At 40.3% G+C, this 14,373-nt stretch overlaps 1 protein-coding gene across 2 annotated transcripts in view; it reads right to left on the bottom strand.

Moving 5' to 3' along the window:
* LOC6616776 (serine-rich adhesin for platelets) overlaps nucleotides 1–14,373 on the bottom strand; it is a 48,138-nt gene that overhangs the window by 7,686 nt on the left and 26,079 nt on the right. For both annotated transcript variants that reach the window (XM_032721445.1, XM_032721446.1), the window contains one exon: nucleotides 8,619–8,774. In XM_032721445.1, coding sequence (XP_032577336.1) covers nucleotides 8,619–8,739 — 121 coding nt within the window. In that variant the 5' untranslated portion in view covers nucleotides 8,740–8,774. The remainder of the gene's footprint in view (nucleotides 1–8,618; nucleotides 8,775–14,373) is intronic.

The raw sequence follows: 14,373 nt of genomic DNA, 5'->3' as shown, positions 1-14,373 counted from the left end.
AAATTAAATCTGAAATATTGAATCAAATTTTAGATAGAATAATGGGTAACCATATTCATTAAAGTAATTATATCTTCAAAAACACTTCCAGGAAGTGTTTAAATAATTAGGTTCCACTTAATTCCTTATGTATTCCCAGTATTTACACGCCCATTTGCAACATTGGTAAAGCGTTTAAATTTTAAATGTAACCTTTTTGCCCGACTGCAGCCGAAAATCCAGAAAACTAATTTAATAGAACGCCTCACAGCACACGGCTCTTGGTCCGCAGCCCCCTTGGCAAACAAACATAAAGTTTCAATTTGTACACGAAAGCCCAAAAATGCTAAACCCATTACCCAGATGTCGGAGAAAGTTGGGGCACGGGGCATGGGGCATGGGGCATGGAGCGCTGAAGATGTGTGTGCCACCAAGGATCCGCCGTCCTACAGCGTTGAGGGAAAATTGACCGTTTTACGATTTTAATTATATATGATGTGTACTTTAGAACTTATGCAAAATGAAACGAAAGAAGGGGGCGCGGCAATGCGACCGCAAAGTTATGCGTGCCACCTCCCACACCGGAAACCCCTCTGCCCAAATCTATATATATATATATATATATATATATATATATATATATATATATATATATATATATATGTACACCGTGTACAGTGTTCCCTGGCATCTGCCAACCGGGAGCAGGCGTAACATGGTTAGCCACAATCTGACCGCAGAGCATGGCCGCAAATAGTTTCGGATATGCCATTGCCATTGCCAGCACCCAACACCCACCACCCACAAAACACCCATTAAGCCGCCCAAAAACAGGCACCATGCCCCGCCCCCTCCCGCTTCCATGTTCCATGCTCCCCTTGCATTAAAATTTCAATTTTCAACATTTAAGCACGTTACGGTTTACGAAAATTTAGTTATAAAAGCATGCATAAGCACACGTGGTGAACTGTGTGCAATTCGCTCATTTCTCCATGTCCTTTACTTTTTTGGCATTTTTTTTGCCCAGTGTAGGCATAATTTTCGGGGAATATGACAAATAGTGAATCGCGTTTTTCACTCTATTTTTCCATAATAATTACATATTTAGTGAGCGGTTTTATGCTTCCATCCTCGATTGAGTTTGCTTCGCTGAGCAGCAGAAATGTCTGCAATTTCCATTTTCATTTGATAAATAGAAGTCCTTCTAAATAAGCAACTGTAGTCCTTATTTTTAATAGTTGACTGTTTTTCGGGGGTTTTCACAAATTGTCAACCGGGGCCGTTTGAGCGTTACATTGTCGCTTTGGGCCGTTTTGTGGTCGTGTGTATATGTTGCAAGGAGTCGCAATGGTGCTTAATTAGTCATTAAAAGTTTACTCATTATATTCAGTGCCCGATGCTGCGGCCTTGTTTTGATACCACTGCCGCAGGGTTTTGCAATTTAACTGACTTAGATATGAACTGAAGGTGTGAAAAGGGAGTAGTTGCTGAAAATGTAAATACAATTTGGGCGAAATTATCGAAAACAAATAATGTTGAAAAACAGCTTTTTATGCCTTTTTGTATATTCATACATTTTATATAATTTTTAGAGCTAAGATGTAATTTTTACTTAAGTTCTTTAAGTTCCCTACTGAGCATGTATTTACTGTTTTTCGATCCGAACTCTAAAGCTCACCATCTGGCTAAATGATTTTACTGACTTGATCCCATTACTTGGCTTAGAGAGAGTGCCACAAAAAGGGGTAATTCGAATGTCAGTTAACAGTCTGACATTAGAATCCTTGTCGCATCCTTTAATATCCTTAACTCCATGTCTGTTTTTCTCCATCTGCTCTATCGCTATCGCTATCCCTGTCCTGTCCTGTCCCGCTCCATCTGGAAAACTCCCGAGGGCTTAGTAGTTGCAAGTTGTAAATATGATATTTGGATTTTTGAGCTCTCGCCCATCGTCGGGAACTGGTAACTGGCAACTCGGTAATTTCATTTGCTTCTGGTGGCATTTTACGCCTGTGCCTTCGTGTTGAAACGAGCGAGTGGACGTACGTGTTGGCCGAATTGTCCGGATGGTCAGGATTCCGGAATAGGGATATAGTGGAAGAGCCGTATTTTCATTTCAAGTACATGTTTATGCCACGCCCATTTCATTCAGTTCCGCCTGCTCCGCTCAAATTTCATGGTAGCAAATGACCAGCTACAGGAAATTCAATTTATTATGCAGCCTGACAGTTTTTAGCCATTCTCTCTCTAAGATGACAGCTTTTTCTACAGCTCCAGCTAATGCACTGTGAAAAAATTCCCTACTAAGCCTTTGCTAGAGAAGCTGAGCAAGCTAATGAAGTACTGTTGTATTTTTTTAATAAAACATTATAATAATAATGTTAGTTTCAAAAACACAAATTTTGTTGTATCGATTTAAGACAACAATTTAATAAATTTATATCGATTTTTTTCTCAGTGCTCTACGGCTGCTTTTCCCGATCCTGTGCTACTGCTTTCTGACAGCTTCAGCGGATGAAAATGAAACAGAAAATAAAAATGAGTGAACTTCTCGCTAATTCTGGCATCTGTCGGGCTTCATTTTGGAGTCTCCTTTGAGTTTTTTTTCTACTTCGGCACCGATTTCGAATGCGATGCGCCAGATGCATTTGAATTTCGCGCTGCGCTGCGCTCGAGCAAATTTTAATATTGGCAACGTCCTTGAGGACATCGATTGTTCGCTAGGATTTTCGCTTTGGCCAGCAGTTCCAGTCATTACTCATACGCAGCGTGTGACACAATCGCCACTATGCATTATTCATGGCGATGCGGCTGCGCTGGATAAACTTGTCGGAGAAGCTGACGACAGCTGGCAGGAAAATGTTAAATATTTAAATGCCTTTTACCACCCGAAAGCGACTCCCCATCTCGCAACCATCTCGCTGGGAATTGCCTTTAACTAGGAGCAATTAATTTGAATTTGAACTATTTAGAGGCGCCCGCACTCATGCCGAGGAGGCGTTGCAAATGGGAGGGTGGGTATCTGGACTCCCAGGACCTGCCATCCTGCCGGTAAATTAAGCATAAAGCGCTTTTAGTAACAATCACGTTCGTCTCAATTAAACTACATTAAATTCAATTAGCAGGCAACAGGAAAACGAAATGAAAGCAACATTGTCATTACGGTTTCAGGCAAAAGCATCTAAGGTGCACTTGAAGAAGTGTTTTAATGAATAGGATTCACTAAATAAGTTATATAAGACTTATGAATCGATTGATCACTATGGCAAGTCTTGAACTATATACCCTTTCTTAGCCAGACAACTTCTTATTCAATACTTATTTAAATATTACATTTTGTATAAATCGGCATTAAATCTGTTTCCAATCTTTCCTTTCAGTGCAGCAACGATAAGAGCATCGTCTTCTGGCCAGGAAGAAAGGACCCAAGACGCAGGACATCCAAGAAGGTGGAGGCAAAAATCTAGCGATGGCTTGACTGACAATTGACTTTCATTATTTCTTACATTCCTGGCTGCATTATTGAGGCCTGGTGCTGGGCATATTTGACAGGACGAAGGAGGTCCTTTGTGGAGCGCTCTCCGGGCCCTCTCAGGCACTGCTGCCGTACCGTGTTAGTTTCCCAGTGTAATTAAGTTTAATATTTAATTTAATTGCATAAGGATACACGCACACGACTACTACGAAAACGGTCCACATAAAAGCACACGCGCAGAGACAATGTTGGCCATTTCGCTACTGCTGCTAACTGAAATTATGATGAAAGCAGCAGCAAAGGCTTTTACAGCGCTAAGTGGGCGACGCAGTGGGCGGAGCCACAAAACCCTTAAGGTGAAGGTCAGTCCATGGCTTCCTCGAAAGTGGAACGTGCTCGACTTAGCCGGGACTTAACTGGGTGTCCGGTTATCCAGTCCTTTCGGCCAGTTACTAGTCACTTGGCCGGCCAAGTTACTTCATTTGGCACTGCTGACCTCCTTGGGGCTGCATTATTATCACAGGAGTTTTCCTGCCCGACTTGTATTATGTCCTTGCCGTGGGATTATGGCGTGTTAGCAGGCAGTTCGTGGCCTCCACCTGCTCCAAAGATATAAAGGCGCATATATATATATACGAGTATAGCGGTGATCTGGCGGGGAGGTGGTCATGTAATGAATTGTGTGCCAGGCAACCTGATGTTTTGTTTGCTGCTCAATTTGCTCAGACAGTTAATCACATTGCGTGAAAGCTAATGTCATTAGGAGGGCTTCGTGCTCCGCTTACACACACACATACTTTGTGTTTCTTTCCTACGGCATAACGAATAAATTTCCCATCAAATTCAGTGTCGATGCCTCAAATTTCGTGGCTTTAACGGTGGAGTTACATATTTATTTGACCGACATGTGAGAAAATTGTTTGTCTTGGCTGCTGCTTTCTTTCTGGAATACAAACTCGTTTTAATGGCTAATAAGTTGCGTACATTTATTCGGCTTAAAGCAAACGAAAGTTTTCCCCAAAGTTGCCTTAAAGGAGCCGCACATACCATATGCCAAGAAAAACCCCGTACCACGAACAATTGATCAACTTTCCAGCTATTGTATTCGTGTATCGGAGTAGGCCGACACCCTTTCGTTCCGCACCCCTTTCATACCCATAGTTTGGCTATACTGCAACAATAGCCCCCGGATATTGGGCGTATAAAAAGTTACATATGTATGGCGCAAATTTAGTTGCCAATTGGGGGAGTGTGTTCGCTTGGCCCCGGGGTCCTCAATTAATTTCATTTAGGGAGTGGTTGAGTGGCGCACAAGGAGGCCCCCGGCTATAGCTAAACACATCCAAACAAAAGAGCCAGACACACACAATATTTTCAATTAAGCTGCTGCAATACCAGCAGAATAATAACAATTACAACATGTACGAGCACAGCTACAGCTAAAGCGAAATTGTTTAAAGGAAAGGAGTCGGTCGGTGGTCCTTTCTTGGAAATGCCTTTCCGTGTGCAATCCGTCGTTTTTGTTTGAAGGCAATGAGCCAAATTAAAAGGCTCCTCCTTTATTTTAGCTTGATTTAATTAAAGCAGCCTTTGTTTTATATTGAAAAGTTAAATAATTAACGGAAAAACCTGTTGTAAATCAATAGTAAAACGGATCTAACTTGTTAAATCTTAAATGATTTTTATCAATAATTAGGCTTCTCTAAAGAATATATATATATATATATATTTAAATCATATTCCTTTAAAAATTGAATGACAAGCAGACCGCCGTGTAAAATTTCAAAGTCCGCGGTCCTTTTAACTCCTTTCAACGTCAACCAAGGAACATGCCACAATTGGATGCGGGAAATAGGTGATGTAGGTGTACATATCGCATGTTCAAGAAAGTGAAGACGCTTGTGCTGAAGCAATTACTGAAATACACGACAAAGGAGTGGGCCACAAAGTTACATAGAGTCCTGTAAATGAATTGCTGACAATTAGTTGAATTTGTTGGCACAGTCAGCTGTGGCAACTGGCAAAACTTGGAGTGCGGCAATCAAAGCAGCTGCCGCTGATGAGACCCCAAATCCTTGCCCACTGTTGCGGCAATTGGAGTTCTTCTTGTCCTGTTTATGGTTATGTCAGACCAAACTTTTTTATTGCATTAGTTGTGTGTCAATAATAATAAAACATACCAGCGTTGAGCGACGAGGAACTAGTGCATCCTTAGCTTAATTTTATGTGACACTCAGGTGGTTCAATCAAGATTGTTTATCAGAAAACAAATACAAGCGTAGATATATAAAAACTGCTGTATCCTTGACTTTCCTACAATTTTCTATTTATTTTCTATTTGGCCATACAGCCTTCCAAGTTTAAAATTCAAATTGAGTTTGAAGAGCTGTAGCTCAACACTTCCCATCAATTAAATATTTATATCCCCCGAATAGGTCATTAACATTCATTTAGCTAGCAAAACAATGTCATGAATAAACAATTGAACGTTTCGACTGTCCTAGGCAGACAGTGAACTTCTCGGGAAGAACAAAAGCGCCACACTTGAGAACTTCACGGAAGTGCTTTTATTCGCTACTTCTGCGTAAAGAATAGAATCGCAGCATCTTGGGTTTCAAAGTGGACAATCAAAGAGTCAACAATTTTCTATAAAAATGCCAACAGCCCGTCGCAAATTGCAATTCAAGCTATGCACGTGTTAATTATTTATGCCCCTACTACTTGGCCAAAAGAAATTCCACGCCCGGTACGATAAATCAGTTGGCCATAAGAAGCTATCGTCATGTAAATTCCACCTCTTGCGCAAGAAAATAGTTGCTAGTATAATTTATACAAATTATTATTTAACTCCTTGCTGCACAAACGACTGTGCACTGGGAGATATCAGTACAGAGAAAAAAAAGTAAGATTTATTAAAATTAAAAAAATATTTAGAGCGTATTCAGATAAAATATGAGTTAATCCATGAGATTGGGAAGTATCAGTATCTTAATAAAAATGATTATATTTAACTTAAGAATTTGTATGATATTTGAATATTTGTTTTTTTTCTACTACTACTTCTTGGCATGTGACTGGATGCTTGGTCTTGGGCCAAAGTTATGCACAGACAAATCGCTTATTTAGATTAGAGCTGACAACAGGAGTGGGGGAAATCTTCTGCAGAGGCAGGCAGAAGAAGGAGCTTCAGAACGCAGGCGCGGATACATAGATTCAGATACTTATATCCGCAACTGGTTGCAAGATCTTCATTGCGTTCAAATTTCAGGTTTGCTTGCGTTGCTAAAGAAGGAGGTGTGTTTATGTTGTTCAACAGGCTAACAAACTGTCTACTTAGGTTTGAGCTCAGCTAGGAAGTAACTGTGAGGCGAATCCGCTGGAAACCGGTGATCATTTTCAATTAGAGACCCCATCGCGGGGCGTGATTTAGAAGCTGTTGTGGGTAAGACGGTAGCTTGTTTCCGATTATGGGATAAGTGCGGGAGCATCGTTTATAAAGCCAAAGCTAACGAACCAATGACTCGAAGCACTTTGCAGATTGTTGTTAGATTAGCGTTCGTAATAAATGAGGCGGCTCCTTGATGGAAGGAGCCGGTGTTGTCTAGACTTGTGATTGCCAAACAGCAAGTTGAAAGTAGAAAACTCTCTACCTGACTCGGCGCATTTGTCATAATAAAATTAGCATTTGCCTGGGTCAACAGGAGACGCAGGACAGCCGGACAGCAGGATGGCAGAATGGCAGGATAGCAGGCCAGGGACACAGGATGCACAAGAACTGGGGGTGGCCGCAAAGGCAAAACTTGTCACCGTGTTGACAGACCCGCCGACTAGAGAAGGAAGCAAATGAACAACCTGAAGGTGCTGCCTCAGTTAAGACCCTTTTGAAAAACAAGAAACTTGCTTTAAATAGCTTTGGGTGTAGGAAACAGCAACCGAGAGAGTAGATGATTTAAAAAACGTTGCATCTAAATAGTATAAAAGAGTATTAAAAAGTCGTTATCAGTATCAAAAAGTAGGCTGAGAAGGATGCAAAGCCGTTTCCTGTCTGTACGATAAGCATTTGATGTGCCTTTACAAAATATTAACGAAATGACCAATTCAATCGGAACTCTATTAGCCGCACATTCGATTCCTACTCGCTCTCGATTCGCTTTAAATGACCAAACAAATTGCATTGAATCCCTCAAATTCCCAAAAAACTACAGAATACTTCGACTTGCCAGCGGCGATATTGTGCTGACTAAACGGAAAGAGTCCGGCATGTAAAGCGAAATCAAATCACGTACAGTGTCCGTTCCGTTACTGGCCAATATCTGCTGGCCAAATTTCACGCAGCTGCAACAAATCAAAGAGCAGAATTCCGGCGACCGGGCGCACCGACTACTGCTGGTTCAAGTGCTAAATAAATTGAAAATTCTAAAATTTTAATAAAAATTGTCGCAATATTGCAATAAAATTCGCATGATTGCCAGCCGTTCGTTTCTTCGTTTTGGGGAATTTATGTTTTTCAACCGTCCACTGGTATCACGTGAAATTCTGCTCCACCGTCAACTGCAACACCGTTTTGATAAATATATATATGTGTATGTTGACTGATTTTTTTTGACTCTGCCACTTTGTGCATTTCAGTTGATTTGGGGATTTTGTTGTTGACTCAGTTTTTGTAAAAAAAGCAGGTGGAAATTTAATTTCGTGGAAGGGGGATCCTGTTTTCGTGTGATTTGATGCTGATACTGCTACTGAACTATTCAAGTTTGGTTGGTACTACTACTACTACTTTCGATCAGCAATTTTTAAAGAATATCATTAAGTACATAGTAACTTGAGATTTGTTGAGAAAATAAATTTAATTGAATTTCATGCCGTTTTTATAGCGAAACTATCAGATTAATTAAAAATATTTATGTGCGGTATTCGATGCACACGCCGAAACAAGCGGAAGGCATTGTTTGCCCGTTCGATTTTGACAGATACATAATTAGTTTTTGTACACCATAAGGCCGCAGGTGCCGTTGCTGTTTTCATTTGTCGGATGCACCCGGCTATATAGTATACGTTTGTATAAATATGGCTATTTTTTTTAAGCCACAAAAGCTATCTATGCTGGCGCATTTTATGCGCTGGAGCTGCGAATGAATTTGTATAAATGTTTATGGATATTTACCTCGGGCGGCGGCGGCGCCAATGCAAAAGCCGAATAGCAGCAGGCGGCAGAGCCAACTGGATGTGGATGTCCTTGTCGCCATTTTGTCGAGCTGTGAAAATGGCGGCGTCTTTGGCGCCATTGCGTTTCTGCTTTGCCAAAAAAATGTCACAACAGCTGCAAAGAGAGTGTCGAAAAGAACGGATATAAGTGTTGAGATATTTGCTTGAAATTCCCTGTCCCAGGGCAAAACAGTTTGATTTCTAAACGGCACTCGGTGAATTTAACCAAAAACATTTACTTTCAATTAGAATTGGTTCTCGCCCCAACCAGTTTTAAGTTTCCCGCAGGCAGCGTAATTTTTCGCACCATAAAACCCAAATCAATTTCGCTAATTAGCAAATGTCTCGAGTAATCGGAGAGAGTCCTTGGTAGGAGGTGACTATGTACACTGGGCAACAAAATAATTAAAAGCTATAAAAATTATTAATAAATGCTAAGCGAAAGGGAAAGCTAAAACTGTGTTCGCCTATGTATGTATTGTAAGTGAAGAAAAAATATATAAAATAAACTAAGATGAATTGTTATTTGCAAAGAGGTGCTAAATTCAGAATTCTTTAGATAGTTATTTAATTCCACAAAAAGATTTAAATAAAAAGTGCTTTGATACTTTTAATAATCAAAAATGTATTATCAATAAGCAATTTGAGAAGGAGGTTTATCCCTAAAGGAATGTAAGTGCCATTTCCACCGAGATCAGGGAAATTAAATTACGCGTTTGTACAGCGAGCAGGAAGGTGTATTGCATGAGGAAATGTCCCCATTTTCATTTCCACTTCGCGACAACTTTTTGCACCCCCTGGAAGCCATCTTCACGCCTCGTTCGGTTTCATTTCCACGATTTCCATGCTCACATTCCCTCGGCTTTCGTCTCCGCCATTTAATAAGTTAATTGTTACTGCTGTTGCCCTTTTGCAGCCTTTGAATTTATGATTAGCCACAACCGCCGAGCGCGGCAATCAGAAGCCAAGTATTTAGCGCTGCTCAAGGACAGAACACCCAAGATGTGCCCACTCACACTACGCTTCTAGCCCAGCCATTACACCACCAACCGACCGACCAACCATTCGCCCATTTCGACCATTTTGAGTTGGCCAAGTTTACTTTAAGCCAGCAGTGACAGTGCCACATAAATGTCAGCTGCTGCGGTCCTGCTGCGCTTTATGCAGTCCGACTTTTATGCATTTCTAGTGCTTCCCCTCCGATACGATTCATGGCTGCCAAGGACTCCACATAGTCCTGTTTCGCCGTGCCGCAGGACCCCATCCCTCCATCGCTTCTTGACTCGTCCGAGTCATTATTGTCGTCTGCTTTTTTCACTGGTCACTGTAACTGCTGCCTGACTTTGTGTCAACTCCATAATTATAGTTTCTGCAATTTTCTTATAGTTTTTGCAACAAAAAAAAGTTTCAATGAGCTGGGCACAGTGGTCTTAAAGTGGTTGAGTTTTTGTTTATCAAAATCAATTTTACTTTTAAAACCAAAAATATACCATTGATGGCTCTTAAGTGTGGAGTTTAAATGCAAGGGTCTCTCTTTTAGTGATCAATGATGGAAAACCTTTCAGAGGTTAAACAATTTTGATGACCCAGTGTTTGTTACGATACCTGGTGTCCCCCAATTTCAGTTGTATTTTAAGTGCATTCTGCTTTTGTTTAATCTTAATCGTTCCGAAAATTCTTAATCCGCCCATAGCCCACGGTTATAGAACTTAAAGTTGCTCTACATGGATTGTGGCAGCAGCCATACACATAAAACTGCAGAGATTCTATTAACCCAAGAAATTATGAGAAATGAAAACTTATTACGAGAAGTCATTAAAATTCAAAGAATTAAAACTTGAAAAAGTAAAACTGAAAATGAGGCAAAGCCAAAGCGTTGTTGCCACCGATGTTGCTGCTTTGGCCCTCTCTCTCTATATATAATATATATAGTAATATATAAGTTTGCGAATCGGAAAAGTCGGGCAGCCGGACAAAAACTGTCGACGACTTATGACAAAGCCGAAGGGGTGGGTGGGGTTGGGCTTTATAAGGGGATAAAGAAAAGGCAGTGCCTGCGTCACTGCCAGTGCATTTTCCTCTTTTCAAGTTTCAACTACTTGGGCGGCAAAGGAAAGTCATAATTGTTAATGGGCTTTTGGCTTAAACGAATTTTTACTGCGAAAATGCCTCTGCACAGCGAGTGTATAATACTGAATGCTGTTTAAGTTTTAATTAGATTTTTAATATCGCCGAATGTGAATGGCTCGGAAAGTTAGATTAAAAAAAACCTCCCTATGATGGATGTTAATTCATTTTTTTTGTGCGCCATTGCAGTGTGATTTTTAATATTCAACCTATTTATTATCATATTTTTTGTTGTTTGCCGCTGATTGTGTCCTGTTGTTTTTTGTTTTCTTTTAATGCACGCCCGGTTTAATGAGCCGGCTATTAAGGCGCACCATCATTACGCAATGTCAGTTGGCGCTTTTATCAATGTTTCCTGTCAGTTTCGAGAACTTTGCGCCGCGTCACGACGTCACGAGCGTCAGCGGCAGCGATTTTCATATTCACTCTGCATTTTTATCAGCCATTTGCCGACTCATTAAGCCAACGTCAATGCTCCGCCGACCACCTCCCATTATTTCCCCCGCGGGCCAGGGATCTGATTCCTCTTGATGATGGCTTGGCTGCATTTAAAAAACGTCATTGCCGATTGAGTTTTACATGCTTTTAATTGACGTCGTCATGTAATGAAATTTTAATTTATACTGCTCGCCATTAATAGTAATTCATACTGATGCCAACGCTATCTGCGCACAGCAGGAAGTCTAATATATATACACCTATCATAAAGGTTTCGAAATTCAAATATTTCAACTATAACTATTAACTTTAAGCCCAAAAACGTCTTGTTACAGGTACAATAAAGTTACGTTTAAATATGTACTTTAAATAATTTTAATTAATTTAATATGTATATTTATTGTAATTTTTTCCCAGTGCAGAGAATCTATACCTCAACTTTACTCCAGACAAGTGGACATGAATATGCAGCACGTGAGGCGACGCTTGAGTGTAACACATCGCATTTCGCACCCGTATATACCTATATATATTCATATATATTTTATGTAAAGTTTGCTATAGAATAATGTTAGCCATCGAGCATGACAGCCAAGTGCCGGACAACATGAAAATTGAAAATGCACTCGTGTTTTCTATTAACTAGTTGTGTGATGTTATTTTAGCTTGTTCACATTTTCCGTTTGGAATTTTCATTTGAAAGCTACACGAATTGCCCCATAATGTACGATATTAACTGGCAGAAGAAAAGTGGTTAAAAACTATTAAACAAAAAAAACAAAACTTTCTTTTAATGCCTGTGATTTCCGTTATCTTGGCATTCTCATATTCCTATAACTTATCTTCTTTGTTAAATAATAACTTCAATTAATCTCAATATGCATTAAAAACGCACTCAGTTTCAGTAGCGTATGCAAATGAGAACGAAGCCAAAACAAGTTTTGTACGATCAAATTAAGGTGAGATTAACAGCCAATTAATGCTTAAATTATTTAATGGCCAAACATTTTTCTGGCCATTTCGAACAATTCTGGCTGCGGGTTTTTAAAGTCGCGTGCCCGCCAAAATATGTGTGTGTGTGTGATAAAAAGAATGAGTGGAATGTAAACAAAGACGGTGGAATAAAATCGGTTGTCACGATTTCAATGAAAATTAAAAATCCCAGCATGCAGTGAAACGACGGCCAAAAGCATTTTAATTAAAGTCGGCGCGTCACACAACGGTCTAAATTGTTTTGTTCGCACACCAAAAATATTAATTGACTTTTCCGCTGGCCGTCGCGACAAGGCGGCCGAAAACATCATTAACGCAAATATAATTACGTGACAATTCGATGCTTTGGCCCGCTCACAAATCGCAAATCAAAAAGCGAAATTAATTATACCCATCGCAGAACGGCGAAATCGAGGCGTGCTGAGCTCCTCCCAAGGGATCAATCAGTGCAAAGTCGCGAAGGTAAACAATGAAGCTCCGGCCTCGGCAATCCTGCAAACATGGCTCGGTCCTCCATTCCCAGTGTGTCCAGTCAGGCGAGGTCCTTTGGCGGCGGAAAAAAAGGGTCGCCGACGCTGTTTAACTTTGAAAAATTAAAATCCACTTGGGTACCCAGCCCGAAACCCCAGGCCGTAACCCCTCGCCAAAAACCAACACAGAAAAAGAAAGCCAGTCCGCGGATAGTCTCGCATTTTTCAATGGCCAAATAATAAAGTCCCCAAATGTCAGTTGGGAGTTATAATCTGTTTGCCGCTTTTTCATGGTCGCCATTTGACTGCCTCGCAGTGAAAAAAGGGGTATATTCTGTATTCGATAGAGGCTGGCGGAGCTCATAAAGATGTCAACTTCATGGTGGGATTATCTGCTTAATTGATAATAATAAATCGAGTGTTCCAATAGTATATAGTTTGTTTATACTGAGAAGATAGTAAACTTGTCAGCTTTCAAAAACTATGACGTTCAACTTAATCATTGCTCTGATAAATTGGTTTATATTGTGGAAAGCGCTAAGAACATATGAATTTAAATTTGACTGCTTTCCTGTGTATTCAAAATTATAGGGTATTTCCATAGTCGACACTCTCATCTTGCTGTTCATTTGGTCTGCGTTGGACCGTCTGACAACGTCGATTAAATGAAACGTAAATTTGAAGCAATTACGAGGGTAAATATGCATTAAAATAAATTTGCATGCAATTATTTTTTGGCACATCAAAGTTTGATGGATTCATCGAATTATCTTGGTGCGGATTTATCATTGTTATTCGTGTTTTGATTTCTCCGTTCATCATAGGACCCTAATTACGAGTCAAAACAATGGCAAATTAAATGCAAAACTTTGATGTTGTTTGCTGTTCCTGGGCCCTTTCAATAAACCAATTTGTTATTCGATTCGGCGAGGTGTTAATACTACAATGCAAAATTCTTTCGGTGACATCTCGTTTATCAACTTGAAGACATAATCTTCGAATTTGGTTTTGTCTGCATATCGGTGGCATTGTGTTGGCATTTTATGATAAATGGCTGGGAAATGTGAAAGCGGATTTCTGGCTTTTGTTTTTCGTGCGTTTTTTTTTTTGTGTTTTTGGTGCGGGTGTCGAGTGGAAAGCGGCTTACAAGTTGTTGATCTAAGTTTTGGCCAAAGGAAGAACGGAAACGGAAAGTGAAACATTGCCTTTGCTAACGTAATTTCCAGAGCTGTTATCCCGACTTTCTTCTATAAATAATATTCTCCGCCCCGCGCTGAAAATGTGCCTCATTTTAAATAAACATTTAGCATTTTCTCTGTGCATTTTTCGGTTTCATTTCTTCTTGATATTCCTGGCCCTGTTTTGCATACATTTTCCCAGCGAATTAAAAAAGCGCACAGTTTTGTTGGAGATAAGCTACTCAAAGATTTACGACCATCTCTCTCTCTCGCCATGTTGTTGTTGCTGTGGGAAATTTGGTAGCTAAAATAGGGAAAAGTGGGAGGAAAGTTGGGCATAAACAAGGCCAAAGCGTTTCCAGCGATTTGGCGTGACAAATCCGGCACGATTTTGGAGCTATCCGTGGCAGACGCAACTTTGTCGCAGATTTATATGCAATGTCAGTGGAAACGGTTTATCACTTTGGCCTAGGCCTGTTCGTACCTTTTTGATGATGGCAGCCCCAGC

Source organism: Drosophila sechellia, chromosome 3R (genome assembly GCF_004382195.2).
Source record: "Drosophila sechellia strain sech25 chromosome 3R, ASM438219v1, whole genome shotgun sequence".
Taxonomy (NCBI): domain Eukaryota; kingdom Metazoa; phylum Arthropoda; class Insecta; order Diptera; family Drosophilidae; genus Drosophila; species Drosophila sechellia.
Note: the sequence above shows the minus strand (reverse complement) of the source record. Positions and strands in the feature narration are given on the sequence as shown.